At 34.1% G+C, this 24,369-nt stretch overlaps 1 protein-coding gene and 2 pseudogenes across 6 annotated transcripts in view; 2 read left to right on the forward strand and 1 right to left on the reverse strand.

Annotated features, from left to right (window-relative positions):
• Positions 1-2,399: 2,399 nt before the first annotated feature.
• LOC115951565 lies at positions 2,400-5,093 on the forward strand (annotated as a pseudogene).
• A 6,831-nt stretch (positions 5,094-11,924) lies between these two features.
• LOC115951566 lies at positions 11,925-15,053 on the reverse strand (annotated as a pseudogene).
• Positions 15,054-15,632: 579 nt separating this feature from the next.
• The window catches only part of LOC115952532 (microtubule-associated protein 70-1-like), a 31,402-nt gene continuing 22,665 nt past the window's right edge, over positions 15,633-24,369 (forward strand). For 3 of the 6 annotated variants that reach the window (XM_031069701.1, XM_031069702.1, XM_031069703.1), the window contains exons 1-3: positions 17,149-17,240; positions 17,451-17,563; positions 23,603-23,758. In XM_031069701.1, the coding sequence (XP_030925561.1) occupies positions 17,522-17,563; positions 23,603-23,758 (198 nt within the window). In that variant the 5' untranslated portion in view covers positions 17,149-17,240; positions 17,451-17,521. Of the gene's footprint in view, positions 17,241-17,450; positions 17,564-22,902; positions 23,285-23,602; positions 24,023-24,369 lie in introns of those variants that run through there. The other 3 variants (XR_004083450.1, XR_004083448.1, XR_004083449.1) reach the window with 3 other exon arrangements.

Here is a 24,369-nt window from a genome sequence, read left to right on the forward strand (position 1 = left end):
CCCACGGTACTATTCACACATTTAAAAATTATTTTATTACAGTATTTTCAGTTTTCAATTTTCAACAAAATAAACGGTATCCAAATGGACCCTTATTCAAACTCAACATATTGCAGTCCATGCATTCTTCTCATCCTTTCACAGACCCACAAGAATGCCCATTTGGCCCATTCAACTCATTCACTCAAAAGAGGATCAAAAAGCCAGTAATCTCCCTAGAACTTGCTTAGAGGACAGAATCAAAGACCCAAAGCCGAACAAACTAATAACCCGCCTCAAAAAACTCAAAATCATACTCAATCTCCACCAACTTATGTCAAACTGAAAACGTGGTCCCTTCGTTTCACTACAACTCATGTCCAGGTGCAAAAACACCGTTGGACTTGAATGTCAACATAGGCAAACATTTATTAACAAATACCCACATAGTTTGAGATGGGTTTGGTTGGTGGTGACTGACGAGAGAGAGGTTGAGAGAGGGAAAAGAGATGGAGATGAGATTTTCAGATTTTGGTTGGCACATGTCTCGGATTTAATTTGGGTTTTTCTTTTAAAAAGAAAAAAAAAATGTGACACTACAGATGATTTGGTATGACAAATAATTTTTAATGTTTTGTTTGACACATCAATTTTCTACATCCAAGTGATAATGGAAAGAATAAATTGACCTATACTGAAAAAGTTATGAACCAAATTAACACAATTAAAATATTAAAAACCAAATTAAAATATGATATAAAGGATAAGACATACTTTGTAATTTATCCACTATTTTTTTTATTCCTTTCCAGATTCGGTGGAGGATTTTGAGTGCCTCTCAAACCACAACTTAAACTATAAAGATTATTTGCAATGCGTAGCATAAATTTTAAAATCCAAGAATGAACATCTAAAATTATGCAATATAACTTTGGTCAAGCTCCCTATAAATAGTTCTCCTCCTATCTTCCTTTCCCTAATCCCATGCAAGCTCACACACACAGACCTTTGATTACAAATCACCAGAGTCCAACTGATTGATCTACTGGCTCATGGCCTTTTTTTAGCTCAAGTGTCAAAGGCTTAATGCCGCTTTTCAAGATGTGTTTGGATACCCTTTTTTTGCTAAAATTGAAAAATTATTACTGAAAGTACTGTAGATAAAGATAAAAGTTAGTTAAAATAGTAAAGTAAGACTCATGAATAATGTCAAAAAGTGTAGTGGGGCTCATGAATAGTAGCAAAAATAAGCTGAATAATGAAATAATTTTAATTTTTAATCCTAACTCAAACGCACACTCAATCTCCTATTTCAGCATTCAAAATTTTTTTTGGATGTTTATCGCCATTTATGATTTTTTTTTTTACCAACTTTTATATTTCCTATAAAATAAGGATAGACCCAGGATTTTATGTTAGTGGGGACCAAAATATATAGAAAAAAAAAAATCAAAATAGGCATCCATATAATATTAAAAAATTATAAATACTCAAAATTGTCATTTCTAAATACATTAAGATGTAATCATTTACCAACAAAGACAAACAAAAACAAAATAATGTCTTTTTCTAATACTAAGCTGGCTAGGATTTTTTTTTTTTTTTTTTTTTTTTTTTTTTGTTGAAGTTAAAGCATTCACATTGGTGGTGTTAAAAATTTTAACTTTTAGCATATCAAAAAGTTACTTTATCTATTTTATCACCTCATTTTACAATACACGTCATATTAAATGTTCTATTTTTTTTTAATAACTTCATTTAAAATAATATAAACAATTCATTAAAATAATAAAGGAAGCGAGAGAATTTGAGTTTTTAAATTTTTTTTTGAGTTTTTTAATTGAAGGAAGAGATATAATCTTAATAAAAATATTGTGTTTATTTTTAACAACTTGCTACAGTCAACTAGTATTTATACCAGTTTATTGTAATTGTAAAAAATTTAGTTTTAGCTTCTCCGATAACACATGATTTTCTAGTTCTTTGTGGTAAAATAGTTTTTTTTTTTTTTTTTTTTTTTGCTAAAATGCAATCACCATTGTGTGTGTATATATATTAATATATATATATATATTTTTTTTTTTTTGGTTAAGTTTTTTGGTTGGATAGTTGCTATTTGAGTAAGCTAGTTAGACTTATTGTGGAGAAAGGGGGCCTAAGGTTTTGAGAGGGGGGCTAACTACAAAAATGAAAAATATTGTAACTAAAAAAAAAAAAATTGGACCATTAGGGTTAATCATTATAAAAGTGGTATCAAAATTTTACTAAAATTGTTTTTTAACGATTAGGGTTAATCATTATAATAATAATAATAAAAAAATAAAATAAAAACAATTAGGGTTAATTACAACTTACCCACCTGTGATTTGGTCAAAATTTAAGTTGCCTATCCATAGTTTAAAATTTGACACTTTACCTACATGAGGTTAGCTCAATTAGGGTTTCATTACCCACCTCTGTTAAAAATGAGGCTAAATATGTATTTTTGTTTTCTTTTATGTTTCTCTCATCTTAAAACATAAAATAAAAAATAAAAAGAGAAAACAAGATCAAAAAGTAAGGTTTTTGTAAAAACTAAAAAGAAACATTACCACCATAGAAGTTTCTCTTTAGGATAAAAATAATAAAATAATAAAATTGGGTATTTTTTGGGTTTGCCTTCACAGAAGTGCTAACCCAAATTAATCATGCTGTAAACAAGAAGGCCCTTGAGATTGGGGATGACCCAGCAGCGGTACCCAAAGGAGAAAAAATTAATGTTGGAATCAAGGATGATGTATTAGTGACAAATTGATGGATAAAGTTAGTGCCTTTGGTGAATGCCTCAAGATTGGAGGTGAGGTGGGCCGAAAGATGACTGCAGGCATGAGTTCAATGAGCTTCAATATGAAGGAGCTTTTCCAAGGCCCAAACCAGACTGATAAGATCATTGAAGATGCCACCTTGGAGAACCTTGATGAGCCTGATTGGGCCAATAAGCTTGATATTTGTGACATGATCAATGCTGAAAAGATTAACAGTGTTGAATTGATCCGTGGAAGTAAAAGGTCATGTTGAAGAGTCCTAGGATTCAGTACTTGGCTTTGGTGTTGCTTGAAACATGTGTTAAGAATTGTAAGAAGGCTTTCTCGGAGGCAGCAGTTGAGAGAGTTCTTGATGAGATGGTGAAGTTGATTGAAGATCCTCAGACTGTAGTTAATAAACGTAACAAGGCTTTGATGCTAATTGAATCATGGGGGGAATCGACCAATGAGCTCCGCTATTTGCCTGTTTATGAAGAAACATACAAGGTAAAGTTTTTGACAGAAGCTTTTATGGTGATGGTAATGTTTGTTCATAATTTTTATAAAACTTTCATCTTGTTTTCTCTAATTCTTTTATGTTTTGAGAGGAGAGGGATATAAAAGAGAGTAAAAATACATATTTAGCCTCACATTTTATAGACGTGAGTAACAGAATCCTGCCTGAGTTAATCTCAAGTGGATAAAGTATCAAATTTCAAACCATGATTAGGCAACTTAAATTTCTACCAAACCACAAGTAGGTAAGTTATAATTAGTCCTAACAATTACCTTAAAAACACCAATTAATATGACCTTTATTCTATAAGATCGTGTTAACAAACGATAATTGTTAATAAATTATTTTTAAAAAGTTTTGACACCACTTTTGTTGTGAAAGACATAAATAATTGTAAAAAAAATTTAATTACTTTATTTTCACTCCCAAAAACTAATTAAATTAGTGTCATGGTGATGATAAAGAGCTCTTAAAACAATCTCTTTAAAAAAAAAAAAAAAAAAAAATTCATCACCGTCCAAACAAATAGCTTACTTTTACCCTCTTTTCTTTTTTTTTTTTTTTTTTTTCAAGAAACCATAGTCTTATACTTCTCTCTCTCTCTCTCTCTCTCTCTCTCTCACAGTATGAGAGTCTCTCCTTCTCCAAAAAAAAAAAAAAAAAGTATGAGTCTCTGTTTCTGAATTTGAAGGGCTCACGGAACACGGCAACACCTGAACTCTAAAGTGATGCAATCGGCTTAGCAGCAATAAGGTAAGCCGAGCCGCCATGCTGACATCATCGGCTTCTTTCAATGAGCCGGCTCCGAATTTCTTTTGCTGTAAACTTTTATTGGTTTCTTTTTCTAATGCCCTTCTCTTATTTATATCCGTTAAATTCATTAGAAAAGAGAAATTCTAATATGCTCTGCTTTTGAGGTTTTAAACTTATGTGGCATTAACATCAAGAAATGCTACTTTATTCTATTTTCTCATCTCAAAAAATTACTTTATCAATTATACAATCTCATTTTACAATACTTTCAGAATTCCAAACTTTTATTTTCCTATTCTATTCATTAAAATAATATATCTACACAATAAAATAATATTTCCTCCAATCATCATCATTTATTCTTTCTTTCTCCCAATCACCATCACAATAAAATATTAGTTTTTATTTTTTAGAATTGTGCTACAGTGCAATTCTATCTTTAGAATTGCACTGTAGCACTATTGCAAAAAATTTTGCAATACTTAGCAATAGCATTTTCTAATGCAATACATTTTGGGGCTTGAAATGCCAAATATCCCCTACATTTGGAATTACTATTCCCCAATGCTAATGCTATTAGAATCGAAAGTATACGGTAAGATCAAAGAAATTTATATTTACATTTTTCATTTTGTTATTAATAATAATAAATAAATAAAATTAGTACTCATTTAAATGTTGGAAGTTCATTTCTTAATTTGGGTATAGTAACATGTTGAAAATGTGGTAATTTAGTCATAAGTAATCATTCAGTGCTAATTTTCAAATGATTTTATGAGACTGAAATTTATGTTTTGAAAGTTCAATTATGCTTTGAACATATATAGCCTCTTTTTTTTTTCTTTTTTTTTTGATACGAGATAGAAATTCTAATCTGAAATTCTCTTCTAGAGTCTTAAACCTTGGTCCTTGCCCCCCACACTCCAAAAGCACTTATATTTCTAGAGTGACCACCACACCAGGGTGCATCGTGGTAAATAACCTCTTTTTATTAATACCTTTTTATGTAAATGAATTTGTTTCTATTCTTACCATACTTTTAGCTTTTAGTGCCTGGCTAGGGAATACGGATTAAATTCCCCTCAAGTATGAGCTTGAAAAGTATAATTTTTCAGCAAGTAAAGGAATTACAATCGCATAAAGTGCCACGTCCCATGGTTTCTGAGTGGCTTGGATTATGTAATAGTTTTTATTATGAATCACATGAGTGGTTTGTGAAATATTAATATACAATAACATGATTTATATAATATTTCTCTTGTTGAATGTCACATGCTTCTTAACCATCTCTCTCCCTGTTTGATAATTTTATTGGCTTTTAGGTCAACTATGTAACCAATTATTGGTTCAAGTTCAATAAATTAAACTAGCCTCTGAGCACGCGCGTGACTCTTCTATTTTTTGGGTAAACGTTAATTTATTATATTTATTATAATTTGAGATTACTACATTTTTCAATCACAAAAAAACTTAGAGGTGTGATGAAAAAATTATTTCACTTGCAAACACATAATACTCATCACACCCCTAGGTTTTTTTCTTTTCTTTTTTTTTTTTTTATGATTGGAAAATATAGTAATCTCAAATTATAATAAATATTCTAAATTAACCTTTACCCAAAAAATAAAAGAGCCTCTAAGCACGCGCTCTAGTATTTTACTTGTAGCTCAATTGATTGAAATTTCCCTCCCCAAAATATTAAATAGCATTAATTTTATTTTTTTTAATAGGATAGGCTCTCATGTTATGAAGGTTTTTTTTTTTGGCTGTGTAATGGAAGTTGTGAAGTTATCTTTAAAATTGTATCAAACTTTTTTAAACACCATGAATACTTGAAAAGTCCACCTATTCTCAAAGTTAAAATCAAGTCACATAAATTTTTATTTTTTGTATTTTGGTGCATCTATTATTTTTTTGAACCCGGGCCTAGAAGTTTTTTGTTTTTCTTATAAACCATCACAATTCTAAAGCAAAAGTTTCAATTGCCTAAAAAAATAATAAAAAATTTAAAAGTATTAATTTTTTAAAACACCAAGAATATCGTTTGAGATGGCCACCTATTCTCAAAGTTTAATATGAAGCCACATAATTTGTTTTTGGTGCATCTATTATTTTTTGAAACCAAGCCCTAAAGTAATTTACTTTTTTTGTACTGGCACAATTCCAGTACAAAATTTCAAATGCCTAAAAAGAAAAAAAATAAATAAATAGTATTAATTTTTTTTTTTTATATGGGAAAGGCTCAACATTGTGAAGTTTTATTTTATTTTATTTTATTTTATTAAAATTCCTAGAAGGTGGCCACTTAGTCCTAAAATATAGCCACAGCCACTTAGTACATATCTATAAAAAAAATAAGTTTGAAATGCCTAAAAGACACCAAAAAAAAAATTAAATAGTATTATATTTTGTTTTTTTAATGAGAACGCCTCTCAGGGCTCTCACCAAGTTTTTTTTAATCCCAAAAGGTGGACACTTAGTCCTCAAATGTATCCACTAAGTACGCATCCATAACAAAAGTTTCAAATGCCTAAAAAAGCAAATAATAAAATAAAAAATAAATAAATTTTTTTACAGGAAAGGCTTGCACGTGAGCAATATTATCTTTTATTTTAAAAATGAATTTCTTGTAAAAAATGAAAAGAAGTTGTAGTGAAAGGCACAAAGTTGTTAGGGATAATTAATTTCATATGGAAAAGGTGTGATTGAGAAAAATAAAGTTAAACTGTAGGAGTTTCAATTAATAATGATATGCACATTACCATTCCAAAAAACAGTAAATTGAATCCAACGTAGAATTACGCAAATTGATAAATATAGACATATTCAGGATAATTTCTTTTATAAAAAAGTTCTTAAACAACTAATTACTACCACTTTATATGAGCCTTGAGTCATACAATATGTTTTGTAAAGTGTTTCACCCGAATTCATCTAATATATCCAATATGCAATCCGGCAAAATTGTTGATATGTGACCCTAAAAAAGAGACCCAAAAAAAAGAGAGTAAGAATTAAAAATAAGAAAAATAGCAAACACTAAATAGGAGGCAACATTGGTATTGCACCATTGTTACTTCATAAGTAAGTAAGATATTCAATCTCATTAACCATTGCAGTCCTAAAGTAGTAGTAAAAAAAAAAAAAAAAAACTGTCCTACCAAGAATAAATATCCAAACTTGATAATATTTAAAATAACACAATCCTAACAAAGACTAAATATCAAAACTTGATAACATAATGTGAATGCTTTTGTTAAAGTAACAGACCAACATTCAACAAAAACCAATTGTGAATTGTGAAATCCTCATCAAAAGACAGGCTGCCAATAGCTATGATAAAAAAGTCCTTTGCTTTTGTAAATAGAGTTTATTCTTCTTGAATTTTGATGACGGTGTATTGTATTAGACTCCAATGACAATGCAAACTCACTCACAACCTATTCATAAAAATTAAATTCAAATTCAAATCATCTATTCATTTGTGGATGTGTTCAATAGTTGACAAATGCGTAACATCAATGGGCAAATGCAACATCCTCAAATTTATATGAATAAAAATATTTAACATAAATCCATATAAGAAAGAGCCTAGTTTAAAACATAAAATCATAAATAATATAGTTTCTAATTTTTAAAGAAATGTTTCCATACAGCAGTAGGTAGTAAATAACATATGTATATATGTAGTATTGAAGCCAATTGATGAACAATTTTAAAATTTAATTTTTGCGACTAAAAAAATGCACTATGACCCATAGATAAATTGAACACACACACACGCACGAACACTTACACAAAGACCAATACTTGATAATGGTATTATTCCTCTTTAATGGAATTGAAAAGAGCCCTCTAGTACACACATCAGAATTCTGAAATGACCATACTGGAGAAATGAAATCACTTACAGAATTATTTCCGTTTTTCACCGGCACCACTTTGCATATTATGCACCTCTCTGCCTGCAGAAAAGAAAAGCTATGGAACGAAAAAACCTGCTGATGACCATAAAAAAAGTCTTAAGAAAAAAAAAATGCTGAATATGATTAGTAAGGAAAAGAAATCTAGCCCAAGAATAAGGGAGCCCTTATGGTGATTGTAGAAGATTGAATTTTCACAGTAGTTTAGTGGGAAGTTTGTATTCTGTAGTGGGATTGTATGTAATTAGTGGGAAGAGTTTTTGTTTTATAGTGGGAAGTTGAAAGCGTGAAGGAGGTTATTCAATGGTAGTTTTTGTTTTATAAATAGTGTTTTATGTGGGATTTTTTTTTTTTTTTTTTTTGAGGAACTTATGTGGGAGTTAAATAAGTATTTTTATTAAGTTTTGCTCCTACTTAAACGTAGATTGTAAGAGTATTTTTGACAGAAAAAAAAAATCGAGTCCAAACAGGAGCAACCCCTAAGGGTAATTCTACAGTACCCCCCTTTTTTTTTGAGGGTACGGTATCCACTAGTAAGTAACTTGTTATATTAGGTTACCAAAACATCACATTTGGTGGTACTATCATCACATTGTGTAGTACTAACATCACATGTGATTGTACTTTATCACATTTGGTGGTTCTCTTATTTTTTTTCTCACATTTAATGGTATCATCCTCACATTGTGCAGTACCAACATCACATGTGACTGTATTTTTGTCACATTCAATGGTTCCTTTATTTTTTTCTCACATTTGATGGTACCATCCGTACATTGTGTAGTATTAACATCACATATGATTGTATTTTTGTCACATTTGGTAGTTCTCTTATTTTTTTCTCACATTTGATAGTACCATCTTCACATTGTACAGTACCAACATCACATGTGACTATACTTTTGTCATATTCGGTGATTTCTTTTTTTTTCCTCACATTTGATGGTACCATCCTCATATTTTGCAGTACCAACATCACATGTGACTGTATTTTGCCACATTTAGTGATTCCTTTAGTTTTTTTCCTCACATTTGATGGTACCATCCTCACATTGCGCAGTACCAACATCACATGTGACTATAATTTTATCACATTCAGTAGTTTCCTTATTTTTTTCTCACATTTTATGGTACTATCTTTACATTGCGCAATATTAACATCAAATGTGACTGTACTTTTGTCACATTCGGTGGTTCCCTTATTTTTTTTCCTCACATTTTATGGTACCAATCTCACAAAGCACAGTATTAACATCACATGTGACTGTACTTTTATCACATTCGGTGGTTCTCTTATTTTTTTCTCACATTTTATGGTACTATCCTTATACTACGCAGTACCAACATCACATGCGACTGTACTTTTGTCATATTCGGTGGTTCCCTTATATTTTTCCCTCACATTTTATGGTACCAATCTCACAAAGCGCAGTACTAACATCACATGTAACTGTACTTTTGTCACATTCGATAGTTCTCTTATTTTTTCTCACATTTTATGGTACTATCTTTATACTACGCAGTACCAACATCACATGCGACTTTACTTTTGTCACATTTGACGGTTCCCTTTTTTTTTCTCACATTTTATGGTACCAATCTCACAAAGCATACTTTTGTCACATTCGATGGTTCCCTTATTTTTTTTCCTCACATTATGCAGTACCAACATCACTTGTGACTGTACTTTTGTCACATTCGATGGTTCCATTATTATTTTTTTTATATTTTATGTTACTAGTTTCACATTGCGCAATACCAACATCACATGTGACTGTACTTTTATTACATTTGGTGGTTCCTTTATTTTTTTTCCTCACATTTTATGATATCAGCCTCACATTGCGCAGTACTAATATCACATATGACTGTACTTTTGTCACATTCAGTAGTTCCCTTATTTTTTCTCATATTTGATGGTATCATCCTCACATTGCACAGTACTAATATCACATGTGACTATACTTTTGTCACATTCTGTGGTTCTCTTATTTTTTCTCACATTTGATGGTACCATCCACACATTGCACAATACTAACATCACATATGACTGTACTTTTGTTACATTCGGTGATTCCTTTATTTTTTTTTCTCACATTTGATGGTATCATCCTCCCGTTGTGTAGTACCAACATCACATATGACTGTACTGTTGTCACATTCGGTGATTTTTTTTCTCATGTTTTATGGTAACATCCTCACATTGCGCAATACCAACATCACATATAACTGTATTTTTGTCATATTTGGTGGTTCTTTTTTTTTTCCCTCACATTTGATTGTATCATTTTCATATTATGGAGTACGAATATCACATGTGACTACACTTTGGACCCACCAAATGACTTAATTTCTTCTACTTCGTACGGATGCTGAATTATAAATGCAACTTTGGTTCTGTATATACGAGTATAAAGCTTACTTGTATTTGTGCTCAAGTTTTTAGAGATGAATTGAGAGAGAAGAGTTAAACATGATGGGCGGGTCAAGATTTTGGTCTGATATGTTATGAAATGGATGAATTGCTAACATTTTAGTAATAGCCTTGTTTTATGTTGGGATTGAGACATGATGAGTTGAAGATATTAACTGTGGTAACATAGGGCAATCTACTTAGACAAGCTAACATGTGCTCCCTTCTATTTGTTTGTTTATTGTATTGATAGACATGTTGTAACTTTTTATGCTCCATACTGTTTTTGGGTGAATGCAAAAATGTAATTGATATTTAAGTATAATTCAATGGCTTGAACTCATACAACTTGAAATCTATTATTAACTCCTTCGTGTTAGTAAAGTGTAGGGCACAATTAAGTGAAAACGCCTGTTGAAGCCTAGGCACAGTACAAGTGTGCACTAGATTGATGTGAGGCACATGTTTAAAAAAAAAAATAGTTTGATAAATTTAAAAATAATTATTAATGGAAAATACGACAATTAAGAGATCAAATAATCATGTAAATGGATATAAAATAATTTTTTTAATTCATATGAAAGTAATAGAAGCCCATCATTTTGCAATTTTACCACAAATAATGCAAGTTAAGTCATTTTTATTTTTTGGATAAGCTAAATGAGTACTTTTTGGCAATATCCTTTCTTAAATCTTAAGTAACTATAATGAGCAATCACTAATTACATATCTTTGTTATATAGTCAATCACTTAATAATTATAAATCTATAAGAATTAGCTAATATAAGATGAATGGTGGACTGGAGTGATTGTGGTCCCAAATTGGTCTTATATAGTAGCACATCTTAACATTGAATTTTATATACCAAATTAATGATTTATATCAATAGTGTTAAGATACTATGAATACAATTAAGTTTTGGTTTATTTTTTTGAAAAATAAAGAAGTACAAAAAAAGCATGCCTAAAGTGTGCTTCTTTTAATACACCTAGCTTTAGAGGCTACAAGTGCTGGAGCTGTGGTACTTTGCGCTTTTACCAACATTGTGATTCCTTGGAGTTGGTTGGTTTACTGAGTTCGGTCCATAGCATGGTTAATACCTTGTACTTTGCAATGTATGATGGCGGTCGCATTTCATTTGTTCCCTTGAAATTGTGTTACTCAAGACAGTAAAACTGTATTAGTCAATCAATGGTGAAACTTTGTATAATCACATTATTAAATTTAATCCATTTTGTATATAGCACTAGAGGAATTATTATACTTAATATTTACACCGCAATATAAGCATATATATAAAGCCTCAGTTGTAAAGCTTGAATATTATATGCAAGAGTTATGTCCTAAAGAAACAATGAAGCTTCTCCATGTCAAAGCTACCGTTGTCTAAAGGTTCTTACGTACCAATCATAATGAAGTCTGGACTTATGTTTGTGTCCAGGAAGCTCTTTTCATGAACAATCTTTGTTTGTGTTTGTATTCTAGCTGTAAATTGTTACATGCCAAAGTTGGAACCAAAAAAAAAAAAAGAATTATCAAGCTCCACTCTAGAGAGGTAAAAATCAATCTCATAAATGCCTATAGCTGATAATGTATTACAAAGAAAATGGAGTAATCAGTAAGCTCCATAAAAGAACTACATCAGATCTCAAAACCTTATCTTTAAACTCCTAATCAACTAGAATAACATGTAAGTGCCATAAAAGTCAAATGACGATATAAAGAAACACAAAAAAAAAAAAAACCTTATTTAATTAAATATTAACAAATAGCAAGAAAATTCACAACTGATGAAGGCTTCTATCAAGTCTTTTACCTATCATCTTCACATCTAAATAGACTTTCTTCATACTGATTTCTACGCATATGTTTAAGACAATACTCCTCACTTCCAGAAGTCACTGATACCCAGTGATCATTGAGTGACCCTTTCGGAAGTGTTAGTAGATGATCATTAACTGCCTTTTCCTTTTGACCTTGCCCTGAGATTCTTTAGACCAAGATATAACCATCCTTTCTAAGACAGCTGTATTCTGAAGCAAAAGTCCTCACCACAAGTACTTCTTCTTCAGTTCCAAGAAAATCACCAATTTTGATAGTTTTGCAGGCTCTCCCTCCCCATTGGTTCCTTGAATGATCCTTCAATTGCATAACTGATACTAGATGAATAATCAAGTACTTGATGTGCAAGAAAAATTAGCCATGGTTGCTTTTGCCTATCGACTGATGCCAAGCAATTCTCAATGAACTTGTATTGCTCAATTCCTTCCCTCCAGTCATGTTCAGTGTCAGCTATGCAAAAGTGGAACATGCCATAATCGGTGGAGTACCTGGAAAATGAAAATAATATTGTTTACACCAGTTTCTTGCACATCTAGAAATTAAGTCTATTGTAGGCCATATATGGGGAGATTGTACTGGTACAATATTAATAAAACATATAAATACACAGCTATAGGTGAATGCCAATCACTTAGCAATCTACTTTTTCATATAAAAACACAGACATATAGGTGAATGGAAAGCATAACAAGTTTGAAATGATATTCCTGTACCAGAAATTGGCTCTGTTCTCAGCAGGGACATAAAACATAGTCTCCACCAACACACCACATTCTCCCCCCAGAGTCCATATTCCCATAGAATGATCCAATCCTTGGCCAGTCACGCTCATGGTTACCACTGTGAGGATTGTTCACCAAGTGGCACATAAGACAAGGTACAAGACAAGTATAAGCTCAAATATTATGAGTGATATATTAAGATGAAACCTTGCAATCATGTATGGCACGGTTGATGCAATTGGCTCAACCTGTGCTGTAAATTGGTCCCACTGTAAAATGTATCCATTTGCATAACAAATATCTCCAATGTGGAAAACTATATCAATGTTCTTTAAGTCTCTAAAAAGCTCTCGAGTAGTGTTAAGAGAGCCATGCTGGAAATTGTTATATTCGTTGGAACCATCAGCTTCATCCTGCAGAGGGAAGGTTTAAGCAAAATTCCAGAAACTACATAAAAATTGGATAGGGCTTCATGATCTTAAACATTGATCCTAAAACTTAAAGCAACAAATTTTCAATACATGGCAGATTTGATCTTGGAGATCAATATTCTGAGTTTAAGAGAATGAAATTATTGTGCATTCAAAGTGAGAAATTGAATATACTACTGTAAGATCAGGCAGATATTTGTACATTTAATATTATAACAAAAAAAAGCTAAGCAAGATAAATTAATATGTTGCTGATGATAAATATAAATTAACTACAATAACCCACACCCGAGTCATTGATTAGCCATGGCTGCAATATGGGATTTAATACTTTAGATGTACATAAAATTTTCCAATAGACTTCAAACCTTCCCCATGTCACCAAAAATAACTACACTTTGTAGAGAGTTTTGACCAGGATAAGGAGATGCTCCAAACTGATATTGTTGACTCCAAACATATGTACCATTGAACAATTTATGCCCTAGCTTGTAAGTATATCTGTAAAATCATCAATAAAAAAAAAAAACATAATTGAATGTCGAGTTACTCATAAGTTGAAAAGCTGAAAGTGAAATTTCAACAAAGTACCCAACCAATAACTTCTATGGTATATCTTATAGCCAAAACTAATCTAGTGAAAATATTCCTATTTCAAATTCAATCCTTTTGGGTCTATGAGTTAGCCCATTGGTTGTTATTGCTGGAGAAGTGTTACTGATTGATGAAATAAGAAAAGAAATTTAAGAGCTTATGGATTGAAATTTTAAAAAAAAAATTTGCCGAAAAGTAAAAACATATGCTTAAATAAAATTATTCAAAGACTAATATTATGGACATAAATGCATAACAAAGGAGGTGCTGCTCCTCTGCATTAAGCTTGGCCCAAAACCCAAATTTTAAGAGTTCACACCTAAAATCAAAATCATATGCAAGAATAAAGATACAAACCAACTTTCGAAACAAAGTTAACAAACAACACCCAAATCTCCTATCAAAATAATAAAAATAAAAACCCAAATCAATTAATAGCATTAGGGATTACTAACAATGAATAAAACTAAATACAAATCATGCGTTGATAGTCAAAGAAACTTTAATAATTTGTATATTAGTAGTAAAATCAACTTCGTCTGAGAGAAAGAGAAAGAGAAAGACAAACCTATTTCAAATATCGTCGCCGGGCAGAGAACGGCCGATACTGTTTCTTCTTTGGGTATTGTTTAGCTGCCCTGGGTTCTTGTGGTTGATTAGTAAGAGAAGAAGCTAATATAGAAGAAGCCAAATTCTGTGTTCTTTAGATAAACCGAATCGGAAGCGTGATATAGAGTCCGAAGCGTGATAAAGAGAAAGAAGCGTGATAGAGAGAATTTTGTTTTTGAGAAGGAGAAGCGCACAGTGAAGACTGGTTTTTTTTTTTTTTTTTACTTATATATATAACTTGTTTGACCGGTAGCCAGTATTCACTCTAAATTACTCCAAATTAAATAAATGGTCCAGATCAAATTTTTATTTATTTAAAGGTTTAGATTTAATTAGGTACCGTACCTCCTCAAAGAAAGAGGAGAGGAGATATGGTGAGGTTTTGTGCAGAACAGATCCACATGGTGATTCAAAATAGTAAGTTAGGAACGGTTTGAAAGAATTTAGAAAAGTAGCATCTCGAGTTTTTAAAACTCGAGATCCATATTAGAACTCGAGTGCTAAAGACTCGCGTTCTGAGTGGGAAAATGCCACATAGATCTCGAGTCTTTAAGACTCGAGTTTTATGCAAAAAATTTCACCTATATTGGCGTTTTTAAGCCTTACAGTGACGTTTTAAAACCCTATAGCGGCGTTTTTCTGTAAAAAATTTTTGTAAGTATCAGGTTTAGGGTGCCCTATAGTGGCGTTTTTAATCCCTATAGTGGCGTTTTTAATCCCTATAGCGGCGTTTTTTGCAATTTATGAAAATCGAGTCTTTAAAACTCGATTTTTAGCGCAATTTTTTTTCTCCAAATCGAGACTTAAAAACTCGAGTTCCAAGATGGAACTCGAGTTTTAGATACTCGAGATGTTATTTTTCAAAATTGTTTTGAAATATGACAATTAACTAAATTTTTTAATATTTATTGTTATTTTAAAAAAAAATTCAAGATATGGTAGAATGACCCTTAAATAATAGTATAAATAAATGGATCCCTAGATATAGAATTCTCTTAAATTGTTTCTGCAAGAATAATGTCGTGAAAAAGTTCTAACCGAAAATAATAGAACTTAAGCTTGGAGTCATGTGCAACGCACATGACCCCTTTAACTGAAGAGCTGTTAACCCTAACAGCGTTAACCACAGTTTCTTCTCAAGACACACACCTCACGCCTCTCTCTCATCTCCTCCACCTTTGTCTTGGTTTTCTCAGCAAACTCAGACCGGCAAACTCTTGTGAGGAGGAATCGACGGCGGCCACGTGCAGCAGCCGCCGATCTCACCGAACCAACTGGACAGCCCCTCTCTCTCTCTCGCTCGCTCCTCAAACCCGCGTCTCAACCTGAGGTTCTGAGGTTATTCGGAAATAAAGAAATATAAACTATTGGAAGAGGAAGGAATCGCGATGGAAGCCGAGATGATGAATTTGGATTTATCAAAGGAAGCCGAGTCACTGCCATCTGAATCTGATTTACTGCCGGGGCCATCAGAAAGGTACAAACTCTACATTTTATTCTTGCACGTATATAGCCCAGTCATGTATACCTTGTATGAGGTTGACATGCCTCTCCATCCTCCACCATTGAGTGCAGTACAAGACGATAAAATACGGAATCCAAGGCCGCTTACCCGAATCCTCCAACTTAAAACCGGCAAATACGCTGATGAAATGTGTTGTGTTCAATTGGGCTCCATGTTGTATTTTTTGGGTGGTGAAAATTTGGATATCGATGACCCATACATTGATGAAGATGTAAAGAAGGAGCTCGCTGTCCGGGATTTTTTTCCGAAAGACGTCTATTGTTTTGAGCTAGCCAATGACCACAACTGCCGTGAACTGAAAGCCAGTACTGCGATGAACTGTGGGAAGGCCAGCCCCCTGGCCTTTGTGGCCGATGAGAAGATTTACGTGATTGGATGCAGCCGCTGGGACTCAGATGAAAACTTTGCTTACTTTGAGATGTTTGATCCTAAAGTTGATAACTGGATCATCCTGCCAAATCCTCCTCCCCAGATAAGGAACGTGAACACTATATGGGTGGGGCATGTTGTTGTGGGAAGAAAGGCTCTCTTTACAGCCTTGCTGCCGCACGAAACAGAGCGCCTATATTGTTTTGATCTCGACACACATAAATGGGCAAACACAAGCATCCCTGACTATCTTGGTAATTTCTCCGGCGACACTCAGTTTGTAGGGCGTAGGCTTTATGGATTTCAATACGAAAAGGTAGCTGCATTAGTCCCATTAGAAGAAGAAGAAGAAAAGGAGGAGGAGGTGGAGGAGGAGGAGGAGGAGGAGGAAGAGGAAGCAGAAGATAAGGAGCTTCAACAATTGTTTAAGCATCACCGCCTTCATCAAGTCTCAGAGGAGATGGGTATGGATGCTATTTTTAATGTTCCTCCGCAGGTGCAATACTCAGCAAGCCTGCTTCACTTGGGAAAGATGTACTTTTGTTATGTAAGGACTGGCATGCCTCCGCATCCGGATCCGAATTTTGGCAATGGTTTCGTTACAGGAAACGACAAAAAACGTTTCATTAGCATTGTAATTTTTCAAGCCGTCAGGGAGACATACGAAAAAAATGGCACTAGATTTTCCAAGGCAAATTTCCTTCATTCGGAGCACTATGAAGTTAATACCCCCTTCCCAAATCGAGGTTTCATCAAAGGCTGCTATGTTCTTGGCTCGGTATGTTTTTCATGCCTCTTGTTCGTTTCTTCATTACTATTTTTTCTTTTCGTATCTACATACCATATGAATGCTTCAGTTGTTTCTTGGGACTTAACAATGCTTGACTTGTCTTTATCAACCCACAAAACCTGGGATGATGGTATTCATTTTGAATCCCAACATCCCTCTTCTTCATAGAATTTTGAAAACACATGATTTGTGCAACAGGGATACCCAGAGTCGAGTAAACAGATCAGCGTCTAAGGTGGGGTGGGGCTGCCGGCAATCTTGGGCAGAAGATGTCCAAGCGCATTTCGATTGCCTTGGTCACTCTCAATCCTGTAATTTCCTTCTCTCTGAAACAAAATTTTGTCTAAAAAATAATTTGGTTGTTGGGTTGAAATTTTTTACTAATTTTTGGATGTTGTACATTGCAATTGAAGAGTCTAGAGTAATTGTTGATTATTGCACTGTTTAGAAGGGGGAGATGCGAAGCCTTTGATGGTTATCGAAAAATATGTGTTTTGTATGTCAGATAGAGGGGTTTTTTTGCCCTAGGATTTTAATTTTTTAAGGTTTTAAGTAGAGTTGTTAATTCTTTTTCCACTGGCTTTATTTTCAGATATAAATTTTCTGAGTTTATTGTTTACACATATTTTTCATTAGTGAAAATCAAAGCACGTGTCTTTAAGAGACAGTGTTGAGGAATTGAAAAATGTGTGTTTGAGATAGACAGGTTTGGATCTGAGATTTAGAAATATATGGTGTTTTTTTTTTTTTTTTTCTCTCTCTCTATTACATTGGTGTTAGTTTGGCTCCTCTAGTTAGATTGTGATTTCTAGAATCCTGATGGAGAATAATTTTCACTTGGGGAAGAGGATTGGGAGTGCAGGGATAAGTTGTAGATTAGGATTTAGAAATAGAGAAACTTGACAAAAGAATCTTCCAAATTTTGAAGTTCTAGAGTTCATACCTGAAGGAAATCTTCGTCGTTAATTAGTATGGTGATTTTTGAAGAAGTTCTAGAACAATAGAGACTAATCTAGCAGAAAAGAAAGGTTGAGGGAAAGAATGATTGGAATTGATAATACTGTGCTTGCATTGATTAGAAAGAGAGATACAATATATAGGGCTGGGTGAGACGATCAAAGCCAATAACCATTGCTCATGTCACCATATCAGAAATAGAAACAGAGTCTGTTACAACACTATGACCAATATTTATTTTTTTATAGGTCCCTATCAGTTAACTTAGGCTTCCATTGATACGCATGTCGTTTTGGTTATTGTATTGCTGTATTTGCAATGTCATTTGTTTCATTACTGCATATCTCTTTACATCCCCCTCAAACTCAGAGCAAGGTATCGGCATGAGTTTGAAACGAATAACAATAAACCAAGAAGAAGACATTTCTGGAAGTGATTTTCACCCAAAACAAACACACCCTTAGCTAAAATGTCACCAAGTTGATCCTTTGTAGAGATAAATTGCGCTTGAATATCCTTTTGAACGACTTGCTCTCGCACAAAAAGTTAATCCACCTCTATATGTTTTGTGCGAGAGTGGAAAACTGGATTAGATGCCAAGGCCAATGTACATAAGTTGTCACACCATAATAAGGGAGGCTTAAGAAGATAAATATGTAACTCTTGCATCAAAATTCTCAACCAAGGGAGTTCAGCCGCAGTAGAAGCTAAGGCTCGATATTCAGCTTCGGTGGAACTTCTAGAAACTGCAGGTTGCTTTTTAGCAGCCCAAGTAATAGGATTGGAACCCAGAAAAGCAATGAAGCCTGTAGTACTTCGTCTAGCACTCAAATCACCTGCCCAATCAGCATCCAAGAAAGCTGAGAGGAAAATGGGGCCAGGCTTAAGAAGAATACTAGAGGTGAGTGTGACTTTGAGATACCTGAGAATATGTTTAGCAGCCTGAAGATGAACATCGGTGGGATTTGTCATGAATTGAAAAACTTGATTGACCACAAACAAAAGGTCAGGATGAATGAAGGTAAGATATTGGAGAGCTCCCACAAGACTTCTATAGGAATGAGGATCAACAAGGGAATGCTCAGTGGGAGATAGTCTAGCAGTAGCAAAGGGAGTTTTGGAAGGCTTAGAGTGAAACTTGTTATGTTTATGAAGAAGATCTGTAGCATATTTGGTCTGTGTAATGGAAAGGCTAGAGGATGTGAGAGCTAATTGAAGACCCAAGAAATAACAAACGGTACCAAGGTCTTTGAGTTCAAATTCAAGACTAAGAGAAGTGATGAGAGAGGCAATAGAGGATGGGTAATTGCCTGTGATGATAATGGCATGGACATAAAGGAGAAGATTGATTATTGTAGTGTTGTTGAAGTAGAGGAACAAAGAGGGATCTGCAGAGGACTTGAACCCAAGACAAGCCTTATTACCTGGTGATTGTGCCATCACTGTTTCTTTTGATCTTAAAGACCCATTTGGAACCAACAATGTTCTTGTTAGATGATGGAGGCACTGAAGTCCAAGTATGTTGTTACTAGAGTGCTTGAAATTCTTCATCCATTGCCTTACACCAGTTGGGAAACTTACTAGCAATACCAAAGGAAGGAGTTTCTATAATATTATTGTCAACAATAGTTTTATAGCACCACTTTTTATTAGGTTTGGTAATGCCACTCTGAGATCTAGTTTGCAGAGGGTGAAGATTAGGAAGAGGAACAAGAGAAGTGGTGACCGGAAGAACATTTGGTGTAGGAATAGGAGAAGAGTGAAACTGATTTTGCAAATCAGAAGTTGATTCTGCAGAAGTAGGAGAGACAGATTCTGATGTGGTAGAAGTGGGAAGTGATGAGGGATCATTATAGGGAGAAGGAGAGTTATAAAGAGTAGAAGAACATAAATGCCTGTAAAGGATAGTAGAAATCCATGATTAAGTAGAGAAAGAGGGAGGAGTAGCTGGAGTGTTAGGTGGAGTGAAATGAACTTCATCAAATAGAACATGTCTAGATAGGTTAATTTTGTCAGTGGATTCGGATCAAAACAGATGTAACCTTTTGTGTCAAAAGGATAGCCTAAAAATAGGCAAGGAGTAGTTTTGAACTGAAGTTTATGTTTGTTGTAAGGTCTAAGTAGAGGATAGCATGTGCACCCAAAAGTTCTAAGTTGAGGAAGGTCAGGTTTGAAATGAAAAAGGGCTTCCCAAAGTGAGTCAAAATTTAACACTGAGGAGAGTAGCCTGTTAATCAGCTTACTGCATAAGACCAATGAGTGAGAGGTAGATTGTCCTGTGACAACATGCTCAATGCAGGCTCTACTATGTGTCTGTGTTTTCTTTCCACAACACCATTTTGTTGTGGTGCATTGGGACAACTGAAATGGTGGGAAATACCATGGGAAGAACAAAATTGAGTAAAAGCCCTGGAGATGTACTACCCGCCACAATCAGACTTTGAGAACCTTTAGTGCTGTGGAAAATTGAGTTTCAATAAGAGACTTAGTAAACAAAAGTGGAAGAACTTCAGACTTATGTTTTAACAAAAATAACCGAGTAAACCTGCTGTAATCATCGGCAAAGAGCAAATAAAAAGAAATTCATTGATTGCAATAATGGGTGCAGGACCCCAAACATCGGTGTGAACTAGATCAAAATGTTTAGCAGATTTAGTTACAAAATGAGGAAAGGATACATTTCCCTTTCAAACAGTGTTCACATAAAACTTATTTTCTAGACTAGCATGAACAGAGTTAGGAATCAAATCAGGAAATACAAGTTATAAAGTTTTAGAACAAGGATGACCTAATATTTGATGCCAAAGTAGCCATTTGTTGGTGATAGATTGTGCAGGAAAAGCAGTGTAGACACAAGACTTACGAGCTAAACTTTGAGCATTGGAAATGTTGTCAGGGGTCTTGTTAGGATAAATGGGGTATAACCCATTCTCACTCAGACCCTTGTAAAGAACCCTCCCCAAATGTAAATACTGAATACAAAAATGGCCAGCATCAAATCTACACCTACAATTGTTATCTTTGCACAATTTATGGATTGAGAGGAGATTGGAAGCTATCTTAGGGACATGTAGAATATTACGAAGATTGAAATTAAAGAATGGAGTTTTCAGAATGCCATTACCTATATCATTGATAGGTAGTGCTTGACCATTGCCAACAGTGACATGATCATTTCCTTTGCCTGGTTGTTGCATAGAAAGATTCCCAATATTGGCAGTGAGGTGATCAGTTGAACCTGTATCAAAAACCCAAGGATCAGTGGACTGAGTATAGTGAGATCCAGTAGCCATAGCAACTAGTGTAGCAGGTGGATGCCTTCCTTTATATGAAAAATCCATGTGGTCATAGCAATCCAGTGCTACATTACCAGATTTACCACATATCTAACATGATGGTCTCCCTTCAGATCTAGTGAATTGATTTTGATACAGTGAATTACTGCCTTGATGAAAAGGATTTTGTGAGGACTGATTAGATCTACCTCTCTGCCTTGTTGATTAAAGTTATTGTTCACATAGAACTGTGCTTGAGATGAATTTTGGGACTTTTGACCACCAGAGGTAAACATAGCTATAGTAATGGCGCTGTTCTTGTTAGATTGTATAGAATCTTGAAGCTGCTTCTCTTCAGCATGAAGCAGTACATGTAACTCATCAAAAGAAAGTTGTTAAGTTCTGGTGCGAATTGCTGAACATAGAGGATGATACTCTCTGGGTAATCCCTTAAGTACAATGTGAAGGAATTCTTCATTGCCCACATTTACTCCAACTGCTCGAAGCTTATCCCTTGCTTCTTTGATATTGTGTAAGAACACATTCACTCAATCATTCTCCTTGATACTGTGAAGTTCAATCTTCAAATTTAGAATATTAGATTGAGAAGAGGAAGTAAACCTCTTCTCTAAGGCCTTTCACACATCAATGGCAGATTCAACTCCCACAACTACAGAAACTACTGCTGGTGAGAGAGTAGAGTTGATCAAAGTGACCAATGCTTGATCACAAATCTGCCATGATTCAAATTCAGAATTGATCTGTGAAGTAATTTCTCCATTGCCACCGCAAAGAAATTGATCAGGTATCGGAATTGATTCATCCAGATGCTGAATCAAAGAGTAGGTTTTGAGAAGTGAAGTGATACGATGTTTCCAAACTATATAGTTTGATTGATCAAGCTTCACTGTCACGAGATTAGCCATGTTTGAGAGTAAAAACAGAGGTGTTTGATTTGCATGATGATTGGATGGAAAAGATGTTAATGGAGGTATAGGTAATGAAGTAGAAGGTATGAAATTCAAGGGTGGTGTGGTGTTGACTGAGATGAAGCCTTTGATGCCATTGATGGCTCTGATACCATGAAGAAGTTCTAGAATAATAGAGACTAATCTAGCAGAGAAGAAAGGTTGAGGGAAAGAATGATTGGAATTGATAATACTCGGCTTACATTGATCAGAAACAGAGATACAATATATAAGGCTGGGTGAGATGGTCAAAGCCAATACCGTTGCTGACTTCACCATATCAGAAATAGAAACAGATTCTGTTACAACACTATGATCTCTATTATCATTACTCAAGTACCCATCAGTTAACTCACGCTTCCATTGATATGCATGTCGTTTTGGTTATGTATTGCTATATATGCAATGTCATTTGTTTCATTACTGCATATCTCTTTTCAATTTGTGCAGCCAGTGCTGTTAGCATTTCCTTGCTGAGTGAAATTACTGAAGCTTAAAGCTAGCTTTGGAAGATCTTGGCAATGCTATGGCAAAAAAACTAAAAAACTAAAATCAGGCATCACTTTTAGTGGGTGGAAGAGCAAACTCCACCAGAAATCAAGAGGCACAAAGCCCAGTACTTCCATATGTACACATCTTGCAATTGAAAGTATCAATAACTTAATGACATTGAAGGACTAAACAATCATCAGACTCTGATATTACACTGAAACATATATTAGTATATGCATAGTCTAAGGTACTTTTACATGCGTATGACCATAAGGGGACTTTTGAGACTGTCCATATTCAGGATGCCACTGGGCATGAATTCGCAACTCGTTTGGGCAATGTGTTCACTATTGGCAAGGGGACAAAACCATGGGTATCCCTTCCCAAGGGTAAGGGTATTAAGCTAACCTTCATTGAAGAGGCCAGGAAGAGGCTTGGAGCCCAAACAGTATCCACAGTATAAGATATTGTGGTAAAAATTGTCATGAAAATTAAATGACTGTTATTTTGTAGTTCGATCCTGGATTTTTGTTCCAATTTTTTCCATGTTTCTCATACTTTAAAGTTGAACAGCCGATCTTAAACTTTTGTTATTTTGAATTAAACTTTTGTAAAGAACTGACATAGTTTGGTTTGAAATGTCTTGTTCACTAATCAGGAGGAGAACAAAATCCTGGACAAAATGCATCGGCAGAAGGTTGCAGAGGTTGAAAAGCTAACCCAAACTGTTCGTGAGCTTGAGAAGGTTCTTTTGGCTGGTGCTGGTGCTGCTAATGCTGTGTGTGATTATCAAAGAAAAGTGCAAGAGATGAATGTAATGACTGTTACCTTTGGAATTTTCAGTTCTACAAAACAACAACTGGTAGTCTGGTAGTCATTTTGAATGTGTTAGAAATGCTCCAAATTGCTTCTAACCTTCAAGCTTGAATAGGAGGAGAGAAAACTTTAGAACGGGAAGTGGCTCGTGCAAAGTTTACTGCAAATCATGTTGCCACTGTAGTTGCAAATGAGTGGAAAGATGCCAATGACAAAGTGATGCCTGTTAAGCAATGGCTTGAGGAAAGAAAATTTTTTCAGGCATGTTACCCATTCAATGCCTCTTTATCATGTTCTTCAAAGTTCATTTCTTCAAAGAATACCCTAAATACTGAGCAAGTATTATTGCTGGAAGTCACTCTCTAATGGATGTTTCTGCTACGGATATTCTTATACAGTTGGTTCTGCTGTTAGTTTGTACTCAATTAATATGTTTATTTATATGTTGATTGATTGATCAAATAATCCTGGAATAGGAAGTGTTTGAACTAACATCAAAACATAGTCTTCTTGTAGTGTGTTGGGTTTATCATCTAATAACTGTAAGCGAGCTAGGATTGTTTCATGATGCAAGGAAGAAAGAGGCATGCTACCATCTATCCTTGTCTG

This window comes from Quercus lobata, chromosome 7 (assembly GCF_001633185.2).
Source record: "Quercus lobata isolate SW786 chromosome 7, ValleyOak3.0 Primary Assembly, whole genome shotgun sequence".
Classification (NCBI taxonomy): domain Eukaryota; kingdom Viridiplantae; phylum Streptophyta; class Magnoliopsida; order Fagales; family Fagaceae; genus Quercus; species Quercus lobata.